Source organism: Chiloscyllium plagiosum, unplaced genomic scaffold (assembly GCF_037043375.1).
Source record: "Chiloscyllium plagiosum isolate Xiang-an unplaced genomic scaffold, Cpla_swu_hap1 HiC_scaffold_15, whole genome shotgun sequence".
Taxonomy (NCBI): domain Eukaryota; kingdom Metazoa; phylum Chordata; class Chondrichthyes; order Orectolobiformes; family Hemiscylliidae; genus Chiloscyllium; species Chiloscyllium plagiosum.
In genome coordinates, this window is record NW_028270153.1 from 30,069,663 (window position 1) to 30,097,437 (window position 27,775).

The 27,775-nt window shown below is 39.7% G+C and overlaps 1 protein-coding gene across 2 annotated transcripts in view; it reads left to right on the top strand.

Moving 5' to 3' along the window:
• The window catches only part of nol4lb (nucleolar protein 4-like b), a 521,420-nt gene that overhangs the window by 413,538 nt on the left and 80,107 nt on the right, over positions 1 to 27,775 (top strand). For both annotated transcript variants that reach the window (XM_087994840.1, XM_087994841.1), the window contains one exon: positions 13,207 to 13,323. In XM_087994840.1, coding sequence (XP_087850966.1) covers positions 13,207 to 13,323 — 117 coding nt within the window. The remainder of the gene's footprint in view (positions 1 to 13,206; positions 13,324 to 27,775) is intronic.

Below are 27,775 nucleotides of genomic sequence, written 5' to 3' on the forward strand. Positions count from 1 at the left end.
ATTTACATGCTTGTACAACCAGCACGTTTCTGGGGTTTAACTTGTTTAAATCCAACAATAAAGCATTCTGTCTCAGTATTAGAAAATGACGTTCTTTGGTTAGATGTAGTTAATCAACAAAGAGAATTTGACAGACAATGTGATGTACTTATTCCACTTTTGTTCTGATCTTGAGCTTATAATTTTAGACAAATCCTTACTTAGTCATCTAATGTTTACAAAATCATCATAGTAATGGGGATGTGCTCAAAGCTAATACTACTCCATGTTGTATTGTAATTTTCTGTACATTAATCCACTTTTGTCCTGAGATAAAAGTCATTAAAACTTGTCTTAGTGAGCTAAATGAACTGAAATTTGGCATAGTTATTATGGGACTGATCTTGTGACCTTCAAGGTGAAAATCATAGACAGTTGATACAATTGATACCACTCCATGGATAATATTAGGTTGCAGTTTTAAGGACAGGAAGATGTATTTTTAAGTCATTTAGGAGGGTGCATACACAAAACACCTTATTATTTTGTTGCCGTCCACCATCTCATCGATAGAGACATTACCTTTGATTGAATAAGCAACCAGTGAAACTGCTCTAATATCTCTACTAATGCTACTTTCCAACCAAGATCAGGGAAAACCTGCACTACTAGCTGTTTGATTTTCCCTTCTGCCCCCAAAACAAGAGTTAACGTCCAGAAGGGGACAATCAAATTTGTGACCCTTTACTCTGGAAAACTACAGAAATAATTTAATTTACTTAAGTTAGGAATCTGTTTAGTAGTTTAAGTTTTAGAGAAAAAAGATTTGAAGCAAAATGGCAATATTACAGAATATTTTAAAAATATTGAACTGCATATCAATGTACAAAGATTATCATATTGCAGGTGTCACATTTTGTTACTAGTGCAAAATAATGCTATGATGCATTTTTACCCAGCATGAGCTATAAATTAGTGGGGTAGAAAATCAGGCATTGATGGAACTTATTTCTCAAAGTTAAGATAATTTTACTGTTAAGATAATCTTAACTTTGAGAAATAAGTTATCCTTTTAAATTGTAATTGTTAAGTAAATAAAATTGAGGGAATTTTGATCAATTATTTTACCATTTGGTGACAATACTATGCATTGGAATTTGTTCGACTGGAGATCAAGAATGTATAGTTCAATTCAAGAAAAACTTTATGAATTTAGGTACAGACATCCAATACATTTGTTACCCTATTATGGCTACTGATCCTAATGAAAACTTCTGATGAGAGGAGAGGCAGACATTCTTCTAAATTGGATGGGGTACTAAAATTTCCAAACAATTTCTAAAACTTGTGCAGAGCTTCCATCTGACATGTCAACTTTTATGATAATTATAACAAGCTTCACAAGTTCCCATGAGCTTACAAGAAAGGGGTCATTTTCACCCTGAATGAAATAGATCCATGTTAAATTTTAGAAAAATGCTTCCAATATAGATATAGACTATTCTAGGTTGTTTTTTTTTTGTACATTCCTTGAGACTAAATTATGGATTTTGTAATATTGTAAAAAAAGGACATCGGCTATGATGAGGTTTTTATAGGTAACCAATATTTTTATTTTAGCTACATTAACTTTCATAGCCCAACTTGCATTCTGTGTATACGTTTTAACTTCATATGTGTTATGTGTTTGCATGAAAAATGATCGAAATATATCAGAGTTAAGGAATTGAAATCTACATCACAATATATACATTGTTTGTTTATACACGTGTGAATTCTAATGCAAGTTAGATCATTTTGAAGATTGCTAAAAAGAGATTTGAAGCCAAAGTTGAACACAACAATTTATATACCATAAGAAGTAGGTACTCATTGGTTGGCCTGTGGTTGGCATGGTGAATGCAACACGAGATATTACCTCTCTTATTAATGATTACATTCAAGGCACATTGACTCTGATTTATCAGGATGTTGCCTTGGAGATGCTTCAGTGATTGACTGTCTCCATTGCCCTTTTCTCAGTTACACAGATGCAATGTGTGCACACCTTCTTTTTGCCAACCAAGATTAGGATTTTTGTGTGAATAAATGTATCTACAACAACATGCAAGTGAATCACACCATGATCCCAACAGATCATCTTAAATTGGTCTCCAACACAACTCTTAACACAGTCAAGATTATTTTTTAAATGTTGTCAACCAGTAGAATCACATCTGATGTTGAACGTTACACTCTGAATTTTGCAATCACAAACTGGTTGAGCACGGTCAACACATCTCCCACTGGAGACAATGAAACAGATGTGTGGTTTGATCTGGTTCATCGGTCACTGGAACATATGACCTACAAATCTTTCAGCAATCTCTGTGCTTCTGACACTCATACACCACATTCCTCATTTATATGGTAAACAGAGCATCTTTTAGGCTTGATAGCAACATCCTCAGTTAAGAATTCCACTCGAATGTTCAAAATAGCAAGAGATGGCTAGCTTCACCTGGTTCTCAAGGTTTTGAGACACCTTCCCTTGCAGGACAATCTGAGATAACTGGGCACCCTTCAGCATTAAAAGCACCTTGGGTCCTTCCATGAATTTATTTAATATCCAGCAATTAATGATTTGTTCAGTGTAGCCATTATTATTCAGGATGATTTTGTTATGCCTTATCTCAACTTCAAGCTTACACAATGAGAAGGAGGCTAGTGTTCCATTGCCAATCAGGCTGATTTTGTAGCTCATGTAATTGGAGCTAGCTTGTAGCTTGTGAGAATTGTGACATGTATATTGACTGGTGAACATAAGATTCTGATAGATAGAAGTATAAAAAACCCATTGACAAATTTCTTACCTAGCACATTGAGGAATGGGACCTGTTTTCACTGCTTCATTTTCAATATGAGTTTGATAGATGGAGTCTATTAAGATTTGTCAGGAAGTTCTTAGATGCAGCTACAAATTCAAAAAAAGCATTTCAAATGTAGGCTCTGTTTTCAAGTCTGACTGTTATTGTCTAGTGCCAAGCACCTTTTTTTCCCCCATATTCCTGCACACCATTGCAATTCAAGAAACTACCGAATGGCCTCTTGAATGCCTGAATTGAACTTGTCTCCATCACTTGCCTCCAGGAGGTGCATTCCATACCCTAACTATTTGCTGTGTGAAAAAGATTTTTCTCACATCACCTTTATTTGTTTTACACATCACTTTAAATCTATGCCATCGCATTCTTCTTTCTTTTATGAGTTGAAACTGTTTCACCCTATCTACTCTGCCCGGCCCACTCAAGATTTTGAAAGTCTCAATCAGATCTCTTCTCAGCTTTCTTTCCAGGGACAACAGTCCCAGCTACCTCAATCTACCCTATTGCTGAAGTTTCTCATATCTGGAACCATTCTAGTGAATCACTTCTTTATCTATCCATTGCATTCACATCTTTCCCATAATGTGGCACACACAACTATGCACAATGCTGCAGCTGAGGCCTAACAAGTATCTTGCATAAGTTCAACATCACATTCTTACTCTTATACTCTTGTGCCCCTATTAATAAAGGGGATAACATTGTATACTTTATTTACCAATTTCCCCCCATGTCTTGCCACCTTTATTGATTTGTTCACATTTACACCCAGGCCTCTCTGTTCCTGCACCTCTGAACTACAGATTCAAGGATTATAAATGTGTCTTTCAATTTTCTATAACAGGCAGATTACAGATCATATTCTGGATCAGTGGTGCTGGAAGAGCACAGCAATTCAGGCAGCATCCGAGGACAGGCAAAATCGACGTTTCGGGCAAAAGCCCTTCATCAGGAATAAAGGCAGAGAGCCTGAAGCATGGAGAGATAAGCTAGAGGAGGGTGGGGGTGGGGATAGAGTAGCATAGAGTACAATAGGTCAGTGGGGAAGGAGATGAAGGTGATAGGTCAGGGAGGAGAGGGTGGAGTGGATAGGTGGAAAAGGAGCTGGGCAGATCGGACAAGTCCAGACACGTCAGGGGATCGTATTGCTGGAGGTTAGAAACTAGGATGAGGTGGGGGAAGGGGAAATGAGGAAACTGTTGAAATCCATATTGATGCCCTGGGGTTGAAGTGTTCCGAGGCGGAAGATGAGGCATTCTTCTTCCATGCGTCTGGTGGTGAGGGAGCGGCGGTGGAGGAGGCCCAGCACCTCCATATCCTCGGCAGACTGGGAGGGGGAGTTGAAATGTTGAGCCACGGGGCGATTTGGTTGGTTGGTGCGGGTGTCTCGGAGATGTTCCCTAAAGCGCTCTGCTAGGAGGCGTCCAGTCTCCCCAATGTAGAGGTGACCGCATCGGGAGCAACGGATACAATAAATGATATTAGTGGATGTGCAGGTAAACCTTTGATGGATGTGGAAGGCTCCTTTAGGGCCTTGGATGGAGGTGAGGGAGGAGGTGTGGGCACAGGTTTTACAGTTCCTGCGGTGGCAGGGGAAAGTGCCAGGATGGGAGGGTGGGTCGTAGGGGGGCGTGGACCTGACCAGGTAGTCACGGAGGGAACGGTCTTTGCGGAAGGCGGAGAGGGGTGGGGAGGGAAATATATCCCTGGTGGTGGGGTCTGTTTGAAGGTGGCGGAAATGTCGGCGGATGATTTGGTTTATGCGAAGGTTGGTAGGGTGGAAGGTGAGCACCAGGAGCGTTCTGTCCTTGTTGCGGTTGGAGGGGTTGGGTCTGAGGGCGGAGGTGCGGGATGTGGACGAGATGCGTTGGAGGGCATCTTTAACCACGTGGGAAGGGAAATTGCGGTCTCTAAAGAAGGAGGCCATCTGGTGTGTTCTATGGTGGAACTGCTCCTCCTGGGAGCAGATACGGCAGACGCGGAGGAATTGGGAATACGGGATGGCATTTCGTACTCAACCAGCCAGCGCTTTTAAAACCTAACACAAAACATTCACTGTTAACTATGATGTGGCAATTGGGCAGTGCTTGTTTAACAATCCAGCATTCACTAATATTTACATTAACAACTATTGATGATCAATTGAATTTGTAACATGACACATTTTACTTATTAAGAGTGACATACTTCTTATCCAGGGATCCATTCTCAGCAAGCAGAAGGAATACCTTCAAGTTATGTATTTTTTGATTTACCAGAGACCTTGGAAATGCTATAGTTTCCTTACTGCTTTTTGCATGGCAACACCTGAGCCAATCAGAATTGGCTTACAAACGCTCCACTTTCCAGTAGTATAAATTGTTAGTTTGAAATTTGTCTTTCTTGCATTTGTCACGATGAGTGCACAATGAAAATCTCAGCAACATGCATTTTTCAGTGGCACATTCTGATCTTTGTGCCGTCAATGTACATGTGCTTTTCTTTTACTGAGTTGTCAACTTTTTTTTGTACATTTTGATATGTTCTGGCAAGTGTTGTATACCATATATAAAAGGGCAGGCATAATTGGCTGAAATACTTCCTTCTGCACTATAATAATTCGTTGATTTTGTGATTTCCTTGCATACCTTAATATGCTCAATCCCCTGCTCAAATTGACTTTTGACGTGAAAAGCAGTCTAACGTGCTCCCTTGCATCAATATGCTAATTGAGAAATTCACCAATGGGTTGTCGTTAAAACCACCATCAGCAGTCATTTTCCATGTTGGCATTCATTTAAATCTTTGTGCTACAATATTGGCCTTACGTTGACATTGTAAATAGTCATTTGCTCACCTTGCAAGCTTGATGCAGAAAAACAGCACATCAAAGCTACTGTATGGGACAGGGGCTATCCTGATCAAATCTTTATTCACCGTATTTCATGTAAGCTCACCAACAGGCAAAAATCACTATTTTTGAATCTAAAAAGTGCCTAGTCTTTCCCAAATAGCTATAGAAAAGCAAGTATCTCAAAAATATGAACAGGGAGCCCTTTCATGCTCCCACTTTGCCCTAGCTATGAGTGATGGTCTTCATTAACAGTATACAGCTGCCAGTCCAAAAAGGTGCTCAGCCTACAGTACAATTGAACTAGATTTCGATCTCTGCTATTGGTGCCAAAGACAGTGGTACATGCTCTAACTGCCTTTGTGACAGCAGATGCTGAATGAGTCAAAATTTAATTCTTCACAAGAATTATATGTTATTCATAACATTTGTGAAAGTACATTACAAAACATTTCCTGTTGAAAATTACAGAATATGCAACAAAATTCAACTTGGCTTCATAGCATGTATACTCTTAGGTACCTCAATATAATTGTAAGACTTTCAATATTCCGTGGCAGGCATACAGACCAAGAGCAAATCCTTTCAAACTGAAAATTACAGAATTTGCAATAAAAATAAACATTTTTCAATACTTGTGAGTTTCACAATGTATAGTCAATGTCAGGCATATAGCCTGAGGGGCTCAACAGTTGCTAGCACCTTGGCTGAAAGGCCTTAATTGATCAGCTTTCCCCTTTGCAGCTCTGCTGTGACTGTCCAGGCCTCAGTGCATCCCTCAGCATGTTGTATTGGACATTGGAACATGCCAGTATACAGCATTAGTTTGAGGACAGCTTTTTGCACTGGAAGACCGGCAAGTTTCTGACAGACCAAAGAGCTCAATGCCTGGAAAACTGCAGCCATCCTGTCTTTGCCCAATCACCAATATTGGCTTTGACCCTATGCCTGGCTGTTACATCAAACCAAATCTTGCCAAAGTCAGCTCTATAATCCATACTTCCATCAAGGAATTTCCATGCTGAAACCTCAGCTTCACTAAGGTTTTAAAGCCAATAAAAGTAGATAAATTTGAAGTTTTGTTGTGATCTGTATGTTAATTTCAGACCAGTCTTCGATATTAATTGTCATCAACCAATGACCTCCATGCACATGGCAGGTATAAAGCCCCATTCCTAACCCATGACATCCCTTTTCTGAATCCGGACATTCAGCTATTTATTAAGATCTTTTGTTTTGCCATGGGAAATAAATTTCAAACACCTATTCCATTGTAAAAATCCTGACTGCTCCCATGATAACTGAATGCACTGCATTAGAAGCAGGTGCAAGAGTAGATAAATTACTGTAGTAAAACTTGAATGGCTTTAATAAAATTGAGTAATATAATATGATATAAATGAAGGCAAGGTACAGTGTTCATTTATTTTGCACTTCCTTTTAACATGGATCTATAAAATTCTCACATTACAGAATCTGGCAGATTTATAAAGCTGACCTTTAAAAAAACTGTGGGATATAAATTGATTCTTGTCCCCATTTTCAAAGGCATAAAAAGTGACCATATCTATGTTGCAACCAGTCCTCCAGTGAGGTTCCTCAATTTGTTCCAGATCCAGGTGGGATACCCCAAATTGTTAAGCTCCAATTTGAAGAAGGCTAATTTGGCTCCCCTTCTTTATTCACCTAGCCCCTCAGTTAACCTACGTTTTCTAATCAGTATGTTCAGAGATATTATTACACACCTCCGGACTGGGTGGAACTTGAACCTAGACCTCTCAGTCTAGGTGCAGGGACATTACCACCGCACCATAAAAAGGCCTTAACCCCTCAGTTAATTGCAACAAGGTTAATTTAAAACAGAATATTTCCCTTGTTGATAACCTTTTCTGAATTTAGGCTTAAAAAGGATCCAATTTAACTAGGTTATATATCTATTAACTACTAAGTGTGAGAAGAAATACATAACACACAGACACAGATTAGATGTGAGCCCACAAAAAAAAACTAAAAGATATAAAAAATAGTCTCTGGGTTGCTTACAATGAGTAGGTAGTAAACGATGATAATTGGGCGGCTGATTTTGAATAGATAGTGGAGCATTGACAATTGATTTGAGATTATTGCTTCTGCAGGTTGCTCTGCAACTAACTTGCTAATGCGCTTCCAGCACTAAGAATTAAAAATCACACAACACTAGGTTATAGTTCAACACTAGCTTTCAGAGCGATGCACCTTCATCAGGTAGCTGATGGAACAGGATCATAAGAGTTCTACAGCTACCTGATGAAGGAACAGTGCTCCGAAAATTAGTGCTTCCAAGTAAACCTGTTGGACTATAACCTGGTGTTGTGTGATTTTTAACTTTGTTCCCCCCCCCCCAGTCCAACACCAGCTCCTCCACATCAGGACGAAGAGCAATAGATTATTTTACTTGCAATAAAGGAATCATTAAGTGATGTTTTATCAAGTAATTTTCATTGCACACCAGCACTCAAACCCAGCCTAGTATACGTGAGTATCTCAGTCCACCAGTGCACTTGAACTACTCAGCCTACTAGCACAGATCAACTCGCTTTTAGCACCTGTCCCTGTGTATTTTTAAAGGAGAAAACATAAACATGTCTGTCATCCAGACTACAGTCTTTTGTCCCATTATCTTCACAGTGTGAAATACTCAAAGGAGATACACAAAACAGAAGGACATGGTGGTATATGTTGAGATTCTAGGGCATATCAATATAAAAAAAATGGTTTTGGATGCTTTGAAAAGCATTAAGGTGGACAGATTCCCAGGACCCGATGGGATCTATCCCAGAATGCTGAGCGCGGCAGGTGAGGAAATTGCTGTGGCCTTCTACACAATCTTTGTATCCTCTTTAGTCACAGGTGTGGACCCAGAGGATTGGCGAATAGACAACATTGCTCTTCTTAAACACAGACACAACAGGGATAATCCAGGAAATTACAGGCCAGTGATTCTTTCTTCAGTCTAAGAGAAGTTATTGGAGAGGAATCTTAGGGATGGGATTTACTCACATTTGGAAAAACATGGACTTATTAGCGATAGGTGGCATGGCTTTGTGCCGAGAGGTTGTGTCTCTCAAACTTGATCAAGCTTTTTGAGGAAGTGACAAAGATGATGGATGAAGGCAGGATGGTAGATGTTGTCCAAATAAACTTTAGCAAGTCTTTGACAAGGTCACTCATGGCAGACTAATACAGAAGGTAAAGTCATATGGGATCCACAGTGAGATGGTAAGATGGATACAGAACTGGCTTAGTCATAGAAGCCATGATGTGGAGGTGCTGGTGTTGGACTGGGGTGGACAAAGTTAAAAATCACACAACACCAGGAGCAGTGCTCTGAAAACTTGTACTTTTAAATAAACCTGTTGGACTATAACCTGGTGTTGTGTGATTTTTAACAAGTAGCTGCGAAAGGGTGTTTTTTCAAACTGGAGATCTATGGCCACTGGTGTTCTGCAGGGATCAATGTTGAGACCCCTATTTGTTATACTATATAAAAGTAATTTAGAGGAGAATATAGCTGGGCTGATTAATAAGTTTGTGATGGTACAAAGACTGGAGAGCTGTGGATAGTGAGGAGGATTTTCCAAAGATACAGCAGGATATAGTTAGGCTGGAGATTTGGTAGAGAAATGGCAGATGAAGTTTAATGTGGACAAATGCGAGGTGATGTATTTTGGGACATCTAATGCAGGAGGAAAGTATTCAGTAAATGGCAGAACGCTTAATAGTCAAAACAGACAGTGGGATCTAAGCAAACAGGTCTCCAGTTTCCTGAAAGTAGCAACCCAAATGGATACGGTGGTCAAGAAGGCATACAGCATGTTTACCTTCATCAGTCAGACTGTAGATTATAAAAATTGGCAAATCATATTGCAATAGTGTATAACTTTAGTCAGGCCACATTCAGAATATTGTGTATGGTCTGGACACCACACCACTAGAAGGATGTGGCAACTTTAGGGAGGGTACAGAAAAGGAATACCAGGATGTTACAAGGTGGAGGATATTAGCTATGAGGAAAGATTGTACAAACCTGGTCGTCAAACGATGAGAGTCAACCTAATAGAAGTTTACAAAATTATGAGAGGCATGCAGAGAGGATAGCTGGAATCTTTTTCTCAGGTTAGAAATGTCAATTGCCAGGAGACATAGATTTAAGGTAAAAGGAGATAAGTTTAAAGGGGACATGAGAGGTGAATGTTTCACACAGAGGGTGGTAAATGCCTGGAATGCGCTAACAGAGGAGGTGGTGGAGATGGATACAATAACTAAATTTAAGAGACATCTTGACAGATATATGAAGAATTAGGGAATAGAGGGCTACAGGCTGCATAGAGGAAAAAGGTTTTAGTTTAGAAAGGCATCATGTGTCAGGGCAGCCTTGGTGAGCTGAAAGGCCAGTTCCTGTGCTGTACTGTTCTTTATTACAGTTCAGCTTGTTGTACATTTCTCTGATTGAAACTTCTTTAGTACACTCAGGTATGACATTGCAGACAGCCACCGAATGTACTCCGCATTAACTTTTAGCTATGTCAGTCCTCTTTTATTGAAACACATGTTGGAATTAATAACTCAGAATGTCGATAGGTGATTGAGGCATATGATCTGGGGTTATGACGTGTAAGCCACAACAGCCTGTGCAATGTGGCCATTACTTTGGCACAGGTGGCCTAGGCATCAATGTACCCAACTGAGATTTTTATCACACACAAAGGGCCTTGAATCTGTTTTAGCTACTCAATACTTTCCAAACCCCCTCCAACCACGGGAAATTGAGAAGACTTGTATGGCTTCCATAGAAGTACCTGCGGCCTCAGCAATTTCCACCACCAATAATGGTGACATTTAAAATTTCATTTTAAACCAGTGTAGTAAATTATGAAGGACTTGAGTGATCCTCTTGGCTCCATAGTTCTCCTGAATGTCATCAATGGCCTACAAGACCTGGGCTTTTCTAATTACTGGAAACATATTGCCTCATAGTAAATGTACCCTTGAAACTTTATTTGATAACATTTTTTAATGTTTCTCATTTTTAAAGCCATGGATAATGATAGTTAAGAAATATTTCATAGTGCATGTGCAGTCAAAGCTATTTTGCAATTTTAATTTTTTAGTGAAGACAGCAATTGATAGTAGTACCATTACAAATGTTACCCTGGAATTCACATTATGCAGTATTGTATGTGCTAGTAAAAAGTAGCAATTGAAACCAGACAAATGCAGATTAACTAGAAAGCAGTAGAGATAGTATAACTGTTTCTTCCAGTCAAAGTAAAACTTTGGAACAACATGTATTCAGATATTAAAAAGAATTAAATTTCACATTTAAAAGTAGTTTTTAATAATAAAAATTTAATACTGGCATCTATTTCATAGTCTGTTTTTCTTTGTAGGGATTGCTACAATCTTTCTCAGTTCAATGCTCAAAATGGTGCAAATGCAATTTTGCAGAAACACTGTTTAGGAGCATTCTATACTTGTGTAACAAAAGACAAAAATATCATGCGGTGAGCTGAATTATCTGTTATTCTCTCTTCTGTCACAGCCGGATGTTTCATTAAGTAAAGCGAGTAAATCCCAAAAGTGACAGACTGGAGTCAAAGCAGCCATGGAACTTGAACCCATTGCCAGCTGCCAGGGAAGCAGCTGTTCTGTTGACTGTCCTGTCAAATCTTTTAAAAGGAATGGTTTACTTTATCAGAGTCATATTACATGAATTTCAAGGTAATAGTTCCTGAGACAGAACATCCACCTTCATACCAAAAATCTAACTCTGCATTTCCTGTCAGTTTATTTTTGCATAATAAATGGCAATGGCCACATTTATAATACTACAGCTTATGCAAACCGTTCACACTGTAGCGCAGCCTTCTTCCAGTGGAGGGGTGTCAGTGCCACCACTGGTTGGAGAGTGTAATTACTGTGATAAATTGAAGATCGGAAATTACACAGAAAACAGTACAAAAGTTAAAACATACAAAATAGTTATCTCTCTCTCTAACCCCACTTCAACTGAAGACCATAATGATTCAGGTGACTGCAAGTGAATCATGTATCCAGCATCACAAGAAAGCAGCAAATAATATAGAAACATTTTTGCTTGCTATTTCTGTTACGCTGTATGTCATTAAAATTAATGAGTAACACAGTAACCATAAATCCTTTTAATCTATTTGTTTTAAAAATGACATTATACCTTCTCTCACCCTATTCAACAAGCAGTCTAAAGTCTAAAACAAAATTCCTATCATAAACCAAAAGCGAAGATAGTGTATATAGATAATATACAAATGCCAGAATAATGAAATTAATTATCAAGTTAATAAATGCTATTATTGTTGTTTTCAAATCATTCCCTATGTAATGTCAGCTGGACTCCCTGAAAATCAATTATTTACTGTTTCCAAGGGTTAAATATCCTTTGGCAATGCAGTACATAAAAAGTTAGCATGAAATTGCTTTGTACACTTTTATTTATTAGCCTGTTTAAATTAAATGGGCTCTTGACCACAGTAAAATAAGAACAGACAGAAATTAATGCAATGCATTAAGTAATGCCTTACCAGAATAAGTTAAACTCAACTTTCGGTCACCAGAGTGGCTGTGACCTCAGAGAGCTCGAGGTGATCTGAAACTACTAATCCTAATACATTAAGGCAAAGAGATGCCAAGAACTATTAACTTCTTATAGAGGATTAAAGAAGATGTAGACCCAATAAGCATCACAAGAAGACCTCACAGCTCCAAAACCCTTTGTTCAAAATGGCAAGGTACTTCTCGCAGAGAAGATGAAACAAGGATAAAACTAAAAAGTGAGACTAATAGGTAAGGACTTATAAAAACAAGTAGCATAAACAAACTTGTTACAATAAAGAGCAGCTAAGCTGATTCAACAACAAATGAATCATTAAACGTATATAATAGAAATTCAAAGTAAATAATAAGGGTCACGAGAAAAGTCAAACAGGGCCACTGGCAATAAACAAGGAAAACTAAAAGTGGCAATGGTGAAAATAATGTAAAACAGGCAAACTCTATGAATGTTGTATTTACTACCAAAAAAAATTAAGATTTTCAGGGTTGGATTTTTGTTTGGAGGTGAGAATCAGGAGGTCGATTCAATTTTGGGTCATGAACCCATCTCTGTCAACAGTATGCTGAAAGCAGGATATTCTGAGTGTCAGGAGGTTGGACATCCAATTAAGCAGATTTAATGTGGGAATGGAGAAGGACTTATTCTACCGTGGGCATGTTAAAAGACCACCTTCACCCCATCTCAATTCAGAATGTAAGAATTTGGTCCAATATATTTGTTACTCAAAAATGCTTGGCATCCCTCAAAAAGTAAACATGGACCAGGAGTTTCCTTTTTCAGGCTGTGTAGGGCTGGTTATGTCAATGTCAATAACTAGTCACCTCTGTCTCTGAGAAAACTTGCAAAATTGACACTGATCATATTGTTAAAATCTGACCAGCAAGCTTCTCATCCTATTACAGACCTCGATAGTGGAATCCCAGATTGCCAGAAGCTGCTGGCCAGTCAGAGGCCAGCAGCCTCTGGGTCCAAAAGACTGTTGGTTGAGGCCTATTTTCATGGGATCCAATGGCAAGAAGGTAGGTCTATTTCTTTTTCTTATGTGGTGGTGGTCAAGGGGAGAGGGGTGTCAGGGGGTTGAAGATTAAAGGGGCAGGAGGGTGGCTTTCAGAGGTCATCTCATTACCCACCTCTGAGCATCCAAGATCCTTCAGTAACAGGCCAGTCACCCTAGTTACTGAGTTGGGAAACTACCTACGTGTCTTGCCTGCTGGGAAAACAGCCAGTTGAGATGTTAAACTGAGGCCCTTAAGTGATCATTTGGCCCTTATGTGGTCAAGTATCCAATGTCACTCAAGGGCTGATTTGCCAATTATTTGCTTCACTCTCCACCCCTCTTCACACCTCCAGAAAGGAGAAAATTGGTCATTGAGTTCCAGTACAACATGAAAAACAGAGATTGGTGTCGTTATTTTAATGAACCTGCTTGGATATGCTATGACACATCTCCAAGGCAAATGGGATTTCAATCTGGACCTTCTGGCCCAGAAGTAGGGGCATTAATGCTGCTCCACAAAATCCTTTAATTAACTCAATAAACATGTTAAATATGAAAGATCTGCAAAACTATTTTCAGGGAAAATGTGATAGTACTTTCAGATTCAAAGATTGAGTTATCGACTTTTTATTTGAAATGAGTGGAAATATATGGCAAAAAAGCATATACATTATAGAGTTGCAAATAGAAATAATTTATTTGTGAACCAGATACAAAAAAAACTGAATTAAAAATGCTTGTCAAAAGCTCAGTACAATATAGGGAGAACAAGAATTTTAACCTGTTAAATTCTGAGAGGTTGTGTGTATCAGAACACAATTCTGCTTAACTCCAAGAACTGTAAAGAGATTCTTTTTGTGAGAATTGTAAATTGGGAGAGTCAAAGTTAAGGCAGGACACATATCAATAAGAAAACACATGGCATTCACGTCTTTTATTAATCAAGGCATAGAATAGAAGGGTGGCGGGTAGTGGGGTTATTCTAGAACTTTACAAATGTTTAGTCTGGCCATAACTTGAGCTTTGTATGCAGTTCTGGTCACCTTATATAAAGGAGATGGCTGCACTGGAGAGGATGTAGTGAAGATTTATGTCTGGCCACACATACCTCTAGATCAATAGCAATGTTGTTGACTTGCAACTACATTCTGAAATGGCCTAACAGGCCTTTGTCAGTTATTTCTAACCACTAACATATCTCAAAGAAGGAATGAAATCAGATGGACAACTTGACAATGATTAAGGCATAGAAACGATAGCAGCAAACTCAGCCATGTTGACCCCACAAAGTCCTCTTTACCAACATCTGAGGTTAGTACCAAAATTAGGAGTGCTATCTCACAGACTAGTCAAGCAACAGTCAGGAATGCCATAATTACAGAATCCTGCTTTACGTGCAAAACCCTATCCCATCATAAGACCCAGGTGCCACCACCCAGAGTTGGTGGCACAGTGATATACAGTTGGGAGGGTGTTGCCCTGGGAGCCCTCAACACTGACTCAGGACACCATGAAGTTTTATGGCACCAGGTCAAACGTGGGCAAGGAAAACTGCTGATTATCATCGAATGCTTCCCCTTAGCTGGTGAAGCAGTGCTCCTCCATGTTGAACAACGCTTGAAGGAAGCACAGAGAGTAATGTAATCTGGATGGAGGACTTAAATACCCATCACCAAGAGTAACTCAGCAGCACCACTATTGCTGAAAATGTTCATCAAGTTCTGCTGGATATAGCTGCTGGACTGGTTCTGCATCAGTTGGTGAGAGAAGAATCAAGAGGGAAAAACATACTTGACCTCAACATCACCAGTTTACCTGTCACTGATGAATCTGTCCATCACAGTATTAGAAGGAGTGTCCATCGCACAGTCCTTGTGGAGACAGAGTCCCGTCTTCGCGTTAAAGGTATCATCTGTCATGTTGTAGTGCCACTATCACCATGCCAAATAGGATAGACTTCAAATAGACCTCGCAACTTAAGACTGAGCATCCATGAGGTACTATGGGCCATCAGCAGTAGAAAAAGCGCAATCCCTGAACTTCATTTCCTGTCATATTCCTATTACCTTCAAGCCAGAGGAGATCAATGCTGGTTCAATTAAAAGTGCATGAGTGCATGCCTGGAGTGGCACCAGATATTCCTAAAAACAGGGTATCAAAAGTGATGAAGCTACAAAACAGGACTGCTTGTGTGCCAAACAGCGTAAGCATAAGCAATAACTGATGGACAAAAGTGATTCCACAACCAGCAGATGAGGTCAAAGCTCTACAGTACTACCACATTTAGTTAGGAATAGTAGTGAACAAATAGTCAACTCACTAAAAAAGGAAGCTTCACAAAAATTGCAATCCTCAGTGGTGAGAGATTGCAGCACATCAGCGCTAAAGATTTTTTAACAATCTTTAGCCAGGAGTGCTGAGCGGATGATCCACCTCAGCCTCCTCCAGAAGTCCCAAGTGGTACAAGTGAAAACACGCAGCCAGTTTGATTGACACCATGTGATAATCAAGAAATGGCTAGAGACACTGAATGCTGCAAAGGCTTTGGGCCCTGACAACATTCTGGCAATAATACTGAGGAAGTGTGCTCTAGAACTTGCCATGCCCTTGGCCAAACTATTCCAGTATAGTTACAATGCTGCCATCTATCTGGCAAGTTGGAAAATGGCCCAGCTATTTCCTGTACATAAAAAAGCGAGACAAATCCAACCCAGCCAATTGCCACCGTATCCGTCTGCTCACAGATGCTTAGTTTGGATTCTATCAGGGTTACTGAGCTTCTGACTTCATTACAGCCTTGCTCAAACATAAACAAACAGTTGAACACTAAAGATGTTTTGAGAGAGACTGCCGTCACATCAAGGTCACATTTGATTTGATTGTGGCATCAAGGACCCAGCAAAGCCCCTCAGTGAGAATCAGGGAAAAATCCCTCTACTGGATAGAGTCATACCTAACAGAAAGGCAGATAGTTGTGGTAATTGCCACTCAGGCATCTTAGCTCTAGAATCTCTCTGTAGGAGTAACTAAGGGTAGAATCCTATGTACAGCCACTTCCAGCTGCTTCATTAATGACCGTCCCTTTATCATAAGGTCGAAGTGAAGATGTTTGTAGGTGATTGCACAGTGTTCATGAACATTTGAGCTCCTCAGATATTGAAGCAGCCCATGTCCAAATGCAGCAACACCTGGACAATATCGAGATTTGGGTTGACATGTTGCAAGCAACATTTCATACTACACCAATGGCAGGAAATGAACATTTCCAGCAAGAGACAATCTAACTATTACCTTATGACATTCAATAGCATTGCAATGCCAAAACCCCCACTATCAGCATCCTGGGGATTATTGTTAGCCAAAAACTGAATTTGACTAGTCATATAAACACTGTGTCTGAAGAGCTGGTCAGAGGCTAGGAATCCTGCAGTGAGTAACTATGATTCCCTAAACTATGGTACACCATCTACAAAAACAAATCAGGATTGTGATAGAATATTCTCCAGTTGCTTAGATGAATGCAGCTCAAATAAAATTCAGAAAGCTTGACACCATTCATGGAGTTATAGAGTCATACGGCACAGACCCTTTGGTCCAACCAGTCCATGCCGAACATAATCCCATACTAAACTAGTCTTACCTGCCTGCTCCTGGCCCATATACCTCCAAACCTTTCTTCTTCATGTATCCATCCAAATGTCTTTTAAGCATTGTGATTGTACCCGCATCCACCACTTCCTCAGAAAGTTCATTCCACATGCGAGGTACCAACTGTGTAAAATAAATTTACCCCTTATGTCTTTTTGAAATTTCTCTCCTCTCACCTTAAAAATATGCCCCCTAGACTTGAAATTCCCAATCTTATGGAAAAGACAACTACCATCAACTTGATCTATACCTTTCATTGTTTTATAAACTTCTATCAGGTCGCCTCTAAACCTCCTACGCTCCAGTGGGAAAAAAAACTCCCAGCTTATCCAGCCTTTCTTTCTAACTCAAGCCTTCCATACCTGGCAACATCCTGGTAAAACTCTTCTGAACCCTCTCCAGCTTGATAATATCCTTCCCGTAACAGGGTGATCAGAACTGGACACAGTATTCCAGAAGAGGCCTCACCAATGTCCTGTACAAACTCAAGATAACGTCTCACCTCCTAGACTCAAAGATCTGAGCAATGAAGGCAAGTGTGCCAAAAGTATTTATAATAACCCTGTCTATGTGTGTGACACAAACCTTAAAGAATTATATACCTACACCCCAGGGGCCTCTGTTCTACAACAGGCTCTGATCTAAGCCCTACCCTTATTTGTTGTACCAAAATGCAATACCTCGCATTTATCCAGATTGAACCCCATCTGCCATTTCTCAGCCCATTAAGCCATTTGATCAACATCCTTTTGTAATCTTAGAAAACCTTCTTCACAGTCTATTGTGCCAACAACTTTGGTGTCATTTGCAAACTTACTAACCATGCCTTCTATATTCTCAAATGACAAACAAAATTAGGACCCAGAACCAATCCCTGTGGAACACTGCTGGTCACAGGCCTCCAGTCCGCAAAGCAACCCTCCACCATTACTCTCTATCTCCTACCATTAAACCAATTATGTATCTAATTGGCAAGTTCACCCTGAATCCCATGTGATCTAACTTTACTAATTAGTCTACTATGTGGAACCTTGTCAAAAGCTTTACTAAAATCAAAATAAACAATGTCTACTGCTCTGCCATCATCAACCTTTTTGGTAACTTTGTCAACAAACTCAGTTAAGTTTGTGAGACATTATTTTCCTCAGACAAAACCATGCTGACTATCCCAAATCAATTTTTGCTTCTCTTAATGTCCATAAATCTTATCTTTTATAATCACCTCCAACAATTTACCTGCAATTGAAGCCAGACACACAGGTCTATAGTTCCCCAGTTTCTCCTTACAACCTTCCTTAAACTAAGGTACAATATTAGCCACCCTCCAGTCATAGGCACTTCATCGGTAGTTATAGATGATGCAAATATTTCTTCAAGGGGTCTCATAATTTCCTCCCTTACATCCCACAATGTTCGGGGATACCTTAGATCAGGTCCCGGAGATTTATCCAACTTTATATTCTCTAAGACCTCCTGAACCATCTCTGCTATGATGTGAACTGTTTTTAAAACATCAAAATGTATTGCTCTGTGCTCTCGAGACTCCATTTCATTCTCCACAGTGAAAACTGGCACATAATATTCATTTAATATTTCTCTCATCTCCTGGGGTTCATCACAAAGATGATCTCTTTGATCTTTAAGAGTCCCTGCCCACTTTCTGGTTACTCTATTGCTCCTAATGTATTTGTAGAATACATAGAACATTATAGTGCACTACAGGCCCTTTGGTCCTCCATGTTGCGCCAACCTGTGAAAATAATCAGATGCCCATGTAATCTACACCGTTCCATTATTATCCTTATGTATGTCCAATGCCCATTTAAATGTTCTTAATGTCGACGAGTCTACTACTGTTGCAGGCAGAGAATGCCCCTACTGTTCTCTGAGTAAAGAAACTATCCCAAATATCTGTCCTAAATCTATCACCCCTCAATTTAAAGCTATGTCCCCTCATGTTAGCCTTCACCATCCAAGGAAAAGGGCTCTCATTGTCCACCCTATCTAACCCTCTGATTATCTTATACATCGTGATTAAGTCACCTCTCAACCTTCCTCTCTCCAACGAAAATAGCCTCAGTTCCCTCAGCCTTTCCTCGTAAGACCTTCCTTCCATACCAGCCAACATCCTAGTAAATCTCTTCTGAACCCTTTCCAAAGCTTCCACATCCTTCCTATAATGTGTTGACCAGGACTGTATATGCAATATCTTAGGTGCGGCCTTACCAGTGTCTTGTACAGCTGAAGCGTGACCTCATGGCTTCAAACTCAATCCTCCTACCAATAAACGCCAACACATCATACGCCTCTTAACAACCCTATCAACCTGGGTGGCAACTCCCAGGGATTTATGCGCCTGGACACCGAGATCTCTCTGTTCATCTACACTGCCAAGAATTTTACCATTAGCCCACCACTCTGCATTCCTGTTATTTCTTCTGAAGTGAACTACCTCACACTTTTCTGCATTAAACACTATTTGCCACTTCTCAGCCCAGCTATGCATTTTATCTATGTCCCTCTGTAACCTACAACATCCTTTGGCGCTATCCCCAACTCTGCCTATCTTAGTGTCATCCATAAATTTACTAACCGATCCTTCTACGTCCACATCCAGATCATTTATAAAAATGACAAACAGCAGTGTCCCCAAAACAGATCCTTGTGGCACACTACTGGTAATTGAGCTCCAGGATGAACATTTCCCATCAACCACGACCCTCTGTCTTCTTTCAGCTTGCCAATTTCTGATCCAAACAGCTCAATCCTGAAACTCCGTATTTTGTGCAATAGCCTACTGTGTGGAACCTTATCAAATGCCTTTCTGAAGTCCATATACACCACATCAACTGCTTTACCCTCATCCACCTGTTTGGTCACCTTCTCAAAGAACTTAATAAGATTAGTGAGGCAAAACCTACCCTTCACAAAACCATGTTGAGTATCCCTAATCAAATTATTCCTTCCCAGATGCTTGTAAATCCTATCTCTTATAACCTTTTCCAACCCTTACCCACAACCGAAGTAAAGCTCACTGGCCTATAATTACCGGCATGTCCCGACTCCCCTTCTTAAACAAGGGAACAACATTTGCTATCCTCCAGTCTTGTGGCACTACTCCTGTTGACGATGATAACCTAAAGTTCGAAGCCAAAGGCTCTGCAATCTCCTCCCTGGCTTTCCAGAGAATCTGAGGATAAATCCCATCCAGCCCAGGGGTCTTATCCATTTTCAGATCTTCCAATCTCTTTGGATTATCCTTAACCTTATCTGCCATTGCTATCTCATATCCCCTCTTTGTCTTCCTGATTTCTCTCTTAAGAATGCCCCAACACTCTTTATATTGATTAAGAATCAATCGAACCAAGTTGTCTCTATCTAGAATAAGATTCTCATTTATTCTTGACTAGAACCTCAATATCTTTATTCATCCATTGTTCCTTCACCTTACCCTTCATTCTAACAGGAACAAAATGCCTCTGAACTCTGTTTGTCACACTCTTGAGGGTCTTCAATGTGTCAAATGTCCTTTTACCTGGGAAGAGTCTACTCCAATCAACTTGTGAAAGTTTTTGTCTAATACCATTAAAATTTGCCTTACTCCAATTAAAATCTTTAACTTTTATAGAAGGCTTATCCTTTTCCATAACCATTTTGAAACTAATAGAATTATGATCGCTAGACCCAAAGTGTTCCCCCACTTTTACTTCAAGACAAAGCATTGCACTTGATTGATATCACATCCACAAGCGTTCAATTGTTCCACTACCAACACTCAACAGTAACCGTGTGTACCATCTGTAAGATATTCTATAGCAATTCACCAAGACTCCTTCGACAACATCTCTTAAACCCACGACTATTGCCCTTATCCTTCTGGGTATATGGCAACATGACCACCTGTAAGTTTCCCTGCAAGCCACTCTCAATCTTGCCTTGGAAATATATTGCCGATTCTTCAGGTTCACTGGGATAAAATCCTGGCTTCACTCTGTAAAGACATTATGGATCTACTTACACCAAGTGGACTACAATAGTTCAAAATGGCAATTCAAGGACAATGAGGGACAGGTAATAAATGAAGTTCCAGCCAGTGATGTCCACGTCCCTTGAATTAATAAATTTTAAAATTAGATCTTTTCATCCAGGTATTTGCAGGGGCTGGAATACATTGCCTGAAAGGAGAGTAGAGACAGAAACCCTCAACTCTTTTAACAGATGTCTGGATGCGCACCTCAAGCTTTGGAACCTACAAGGCTACGGACCAAATGCTAGACAGTATAATTAGGCTGGTTGGCTCATTTATCAGTTTGTTTAGGCAAGATCAGCCAAGTGGCCTTTTACTTTTGTGTCATAAATCCTCTTTGATTCTTTGATCCTTTAAAGGCTATGTGTAGCAAGCCAAATTTCATATCTGTTTAACTGAAAAGAACTAGATTCTGGAGTGTCGGAAATTGTGGCTAGTAAATTGATTGACAACTGCAGTGAAAGTGAAAAGTAATTATTTATGTGAAGAGTCATAGAAGTCTATTGCAGAGTAAAAGGCCCTTTGACCAATTGTGTCCATGCTGGTCAAAAACAGCTGCCTAACTATTAAATCCATTTTCAGCTTTTGGCTCCTAGCCTTACCATCGCAAGGGTACATCTGAATATTTTTTAAGTGTTATGAGGCTTTCTACCTCTACTACCCTTACACTCAGTGAGTTCCAGATTCCCACCACCCCTTGGGTGAAACATTTTCCCTCATATCTCCTATGAAGATCACAGGAGGATCACTTCTATAAAGAGTGATCAGAGGTTAGACTCCCTTAAATAGTGAACTCAATCTTAAATATAATGAGACTATTCTCAAAGCTCAACTTCAACTTGCAACTTAAACTCAAGTTCTACTTCAAGAATTTCAAAAACCTTGTAAGCTAGAGCTTGGGTTGAAGTACAAGTCACTGATGATCTAATTGAATAATAGAATACACTAATATCAATAGAATAGGCTGAATGGTCTCCTCCTGTTCTATGCCCATGTGCATCAGTCTTTACTGCCGTTAGTGGGAGCAAGCAAACAAAGGTTTCTGTGTGCAAGCTAAAACTATTTGGCCAATGTACTTATAGATGAAGTAAGACACAGAAGTGAGTTACTGAAGTAGCACAAAATCAAACTCATATAATTTGTGAATTATTTGAAGACCAAAGGCAGTTTAAAATTAGCATAATTTTGTTCAGTAAGTTCATAAAAACAAAACTTTTATGGGAAATTATAATAAATGTTATGAACATATCACTACAAAAGCTTATAGGAGAGTTAAAATAGTTAGATAGTCCTTGGATTATAATATCTTTCTCTTGGGAGACATTTACTGCTATTTTCTGTAATCATTGCTCCAGTCAACCATTCATGCTGCCACTTTATTGTTTAAAAAGTAGTCACATACTGTGAAGTATATTATTGAACTCTGACAATTCAATGACAGCTAAGATACATGTGTTTTTTTTAGTATGCAAAAGTTTTCAAAACTTGTTTATAATGGATGGTAGGAGTGAATTACAAGTCAGTTACACAATTAAGACTTCCAAGAAAATGCTATAAACTACCAGAACAAACCTTGAGCAGCTTATAAATGTCACATCAACCTTGAAGTTGTGTATCCCATAACTCACCCTATTCTGCATGTTGTTTCTTTTAAAATAATTTACATTTTAAAGTTTTAAGGGTAATTAACTCTAATTATACAGAGTTATTTGAAGCAGAAACAAGAAATGTTGAGAAACACAATGGGTCAAACAATATTAATAAAAAGAACTGACAGGTTAACATTTGGTTTTATGTACTCTGTCAGATGACTGCACATTTATTTGTATTTCATGGACTCCTCAGTCTTCGTGTTATGACATCACTGAATGCTAACTAGTTTGTTTGAACTTATGTAGAGTAACAAATTCAGTGGAATTCAAACCCAGAAATGCATAAACATGTTAAATAAACAAAATCGGTGAAAACATATCAATTTGTTTTTTCTGAATGGATAAGCTACCATTTGTTGGATTACTTATCAAAAATTGCTGGTATACTTCTAGCCATGAAAGATGAAGGACGTGTACCAAACAATCCATTTACATGGTGGGGTGAGGATAATCTTCATTTGGTAGACCATTGCTGATTGCTGTGAACCCCAATCCTTCAGAGACAGGTTCGACCTCAAGTGATCCACAAAAAACTGCCACGTGATATTATGGGTTTTTTTTGGCATTGACACATGCTGCCAAGCTGATGTAGCCATTGGTCATCGTAATAGGGCACATCAGCTCACGCAATAGTGTTATTTCTATCTTCCAACAATTAGTGACTCCGAAGTGTGCCATTTAGTATTTAAGACCTTCATATCACCACTTCCAGTTATTCTTGAACTGGGACCTTGGCATTCCACTGGTGATCTAAGGAAACATTTATAATTTTTACAGATGTCATGTGACACTGATGGTTACAATAAGGTCCCAAGTCACAGTTGGCAATATCAAAGGTAAAAGAGATGCAGTAGAGGCCAGAGTAAGGGAAATGCAGAATTTTAGGTGGTTTGTATGATTATAAAAATAGGGAAGGACAAAGCTGTGCAGGTCAGCTTTATACTGTGCTAGCAAGTATTGATGTTGGGCTATATGTTGATTTGTGGAACCAGTTGATGACTCATTTCACAATGGCAGAGTGCAGAGCAGTAAATAAGTTGACACTATGTAAATGATGTATTGCATGCATTGCATCTGATAGACAAGGGTTACATTATTATCATTCATTGATGGGATGTAGGCAATACTGGGCTAGGCCAGCATATATTGCCCATCCCTATTTGCCCTAACTGTCAGCTACATTGCTGTGGGTCTGGTGTCACACTTTCGCCAGACCAGGTAAAGACAACAGATTTCCCTCCTAAAGAACATTCATGAACCTATTACATTTTTCTGATGATCGACAAATGTTTCATGGTAATCCCGAGACTCTTACTGTCAGATTTTTATTACTGAATTCAATTTCACTAATTGCCATGGCGGTATTGTATTCAGGTCTCCAGAATGTGGATAAACATGTTAAATAAGTATGTGTTGTGTCTGTTTTTATGTCATATATTGATGATTTTCATGTTGTCATAGAGATGTGCAGCACAAAAACAGACCCTTCGGTTCAACTCGTCCATGCCGATCAGATATCCCAATCCAATCTAGTCCCACTTGCCAGCACCCGGCCCATATCCCTCCAAACCCCTCCTATTCATATACCCGTCCAAATGCCTTTTAAATGTTGCAATTGTACCAGCCTCCACCACTTGCTCTGGCAGCTCATGCCATACACATACCACCCTCTGCATGAAAATGTTGCCCCTTAGGTCTCTATTATATCTTTCCCCTCTCACCCTAAACCTATGCCCTCTAGTTCTGGACTCCCCCCATTCTAGGGAAAAGACTTTGTCTATTTATCCTATCCATGCCCGTCATGATTTTATAAATCTCTATAAGGTCACCCCTCAGCCTCCAAACCACCAGAGAAAACAGCTCCAGCCTTTTCAACCTCTCCCCATAGCTCAAATTCTCCAACCCTGGCAAAATCATTGTAAATCTTTTTTGAACGCACTCAAGTTTCACAACATCTTTCTGTTAGGAAGGAGACCAGAATTGCACACAATATTCCAAAAGTGGCCTAACCAATGTCCTGTGCAGCTGCAACATAACCTCCTAACTCCTGTACTCAATACGCTGACCAATAAAGAAAGGCATACCAAATGCCTTCTTCACTACCCTATCTACCTGCGACTCCACTTTCAAGGAGCTATGAACTTGCACTCCAAGGTCACTTTGTTCAGCAGTACTCCCTAGGACCTTAACACCATTAAGTGTATAAGTCATGCAAAGATTTGCTTTCCCTCGCATTTATCTAAATAAAACTCCATCTGCCATTCCTCAGCCCATTAGCCCATCTGATCAGGATCCTGTTGTAATCTGAGATAAACTTCTTCACTGTCTACTACACTTGCAATTTTGGTGTCATCTGCAAACTTACTAACAAAAAGTAGTGGACCCAGCACCAATCCTTGTGGCACTCCACTGGTTACAGGCCTCTAGTCTGACAAACAACCCTTCACCACCACTCTCTGTCTTCTACTTTTGAGCCAGTTCTATATCCAAATATCCAGTATTCCATGTGATCTAACCGTGCTAACCAGTCTCCCATGGGGAACCTTGTCGAATGCCTTACTGAAGTCCATATAGATCATTTCTATTGCTCTGCCCTCATCAATCCTCTTTGTTACTTCAAAAAAACTCAATCAACTTTGTGAGACATGATTTCCCATGCACAAAGTCATGCTGACTATTCCGAATTTGCCTTTCCAAATACACGTACATCCCGTTCCTCAGGATTCTCTCCAACAATTGCCCACCACCAATGTCAGGCTCACCAGTCTATAATTCCCTGGCTTGTCCTTACCACCTTTCTTAAACAGTGGCACCACATTTGTCAACCCCCAATCTTCCGGCACCTCACCTGTGACTATCAATGATACAAATATCTCAGCAAAGAGGCCTAACAATCACCTCTTTAGCTTCCCACAGAGTTCTAGGGTACACCTGATCAGGTCTTGGGGATTTATCCACTTTTATGCGTTTCAAGACATCCAGCTCTTCCTCCTCTGTAATATGTAGTATGACTGTTTTTAGTGCTTGTTTTTCAAAATTGTTTCCTTTAATGTCTTTAATATTTCTGTTGTAAATGTTGGTATATGCATGCTCTTGAAAGGGGTGTCCAAAAAATAGTTTGAGGAAATAATTTGATAAAGTTTCATTGTACGTGCTGGTTTATGTACTTGCTGCTTTGCAAAAAAAAATCTAATGGATGTCAATTCTTGGCTTTCTACTAATGAAGCTTCATTTAGTGGTGGTTCATGTTATGTGTGTTTTACCCACATTAGTTTGGATTTCAAGCACCAACCAACTACTTTTGCCAACATGGTTTTGTTTGTCTTGTTTTTGTGCAATGTTTTGAAGGTATGATACTTATTAAAATATAAAGTCACAGAAGACGAACTTTCAGTTGTGACAGCTTTGAAATATATGTAACTTGATGGCTATGTGATAGAGGAACTTCTATTTTTAGATAGTTGTCCAGATCAGCACTCATTTTCAGCACTTGCAGTCGTGAGTACATACGTGCAAACTTACACCTTAAATCTAGACGTTTTTTCTTTGTTCAGAGTTTTTAGGCATCGCTTGCAAGGCCATCATTTATTACCTATACATAATTGATCTTCTTGAATGCTGCAGTCCATGTGTTGGATGTGCTGTCGCAGTTCTATTGGGGAGAATGTTCTAAGATATTAGCTGAACGGTGATAAAGGAGTGGTGATATGTTTCCGAGTTTGGATGGAGAGAATGTACAGGTCTTGATGTGCTCCATGCATCTGCTTCCCTTATTCTTCTAAGAGGTACAAGTCATGGGTTAGGGAGGTGCTGTTGAAGGACCATTGTAACTTGCTAAACTGTATCTTGTAGATAATACACACTGTAGCCATGGAATACTGTTGGTGAAGGGAGTGAATGTTGGAGATGGTCAGTGCCATGCCAATTAAGTGATTGATTGATTTATTGTTGGAACATGTGCTGAGATATAGTGAAAAGTGTTGTTTTGCATGCTTTACCAACAGACTGTACCATACAAAGTACATCAGGGTAGCTGAACCGAGCGCAGAATACAGTGTTACCGCCACAGAGAAGGTGCAGAGAGAGTGATCAGAATTAATATTTGAAAGGTCCATTCAAAAGTCTGATAACAGTGGGGAAGAAGTTGTTTTTGAATCTGTTTGTACATGTATTCAAACTTTTATACCTTCTGATTAATAAAAGAGAGTGGAAAATAGTATAGCTGGGGTAGGAGGGGTCTTGACTTACGTTGGCTGCTTTCCTGAGGCAGCAGGAAGTACAGGTGGAGTCAGTGGATGGAAGACTGGTTCGTGTGATAGAGTGGGCTCTGTTCACAACTCTTTGTAGTTTCTTGCAGTTTTGCAAAGAGCAGATGCCATACCAAGCTGCGATGCACCCAGATAGGATGCTTTCTGTGGTGTATGTATAAAAATTGGTAAGAGTCCTTGTGGACATGCTGAATGTTCTTAACACCCTGAGGAAGTAGGGGCATAGTTGTACTTTCTTGACCATCGCATCAATGTGGGTGGGCTAGGACAGATTGATGATCATCATTGCCAGGAACATGACAGACTCGACCATCTCCAACTCAGTACTATTGATGCAGACAGGGGCGCCACTCTGCTTCCTGAAGTCAGTGACCAGCTTCTTCATTTTGCTGACGTTGATGGAGAAATTGTTGTCTTTACACCATGCTGCTAAGCATTTGATCTCTTTCCTTTATCCTGTCTCATCATTGTTTGAGATCCAAATTACAATGGTGGTGTCATGAGCAAACTTGTAAATGGCGTTGGGGCGGAATTTGGCCACACGGTCTTGAGTGTATAAGGATTAGTAGGGAGGAGTACTGCAATCTTGCGGTGTACTGGTGTTGAGGATTATTTTGGGGGAGTTGTCACTTCTCCTTACTGATTGCAGTCTGTGGCTCAGGAAGTCGAGGATCCAGTTACAGAGGGGGGAAGTTGAGAGCTAAGTTTTGTAGTTTAGAGATCAGTTTGTTTGCAGTTATGGTGTTGAAGGTGGAACTGTAGTCAATAATTAGGAGCCTGATGTAGGTATCCTTTTTATCCACATGTTCCAAGGGTGAGTGTAGGGCCAGGGTTGTGCCGGTAGGCTAATTGCAAAGGATAAAGGCAATTTAGTAGGCT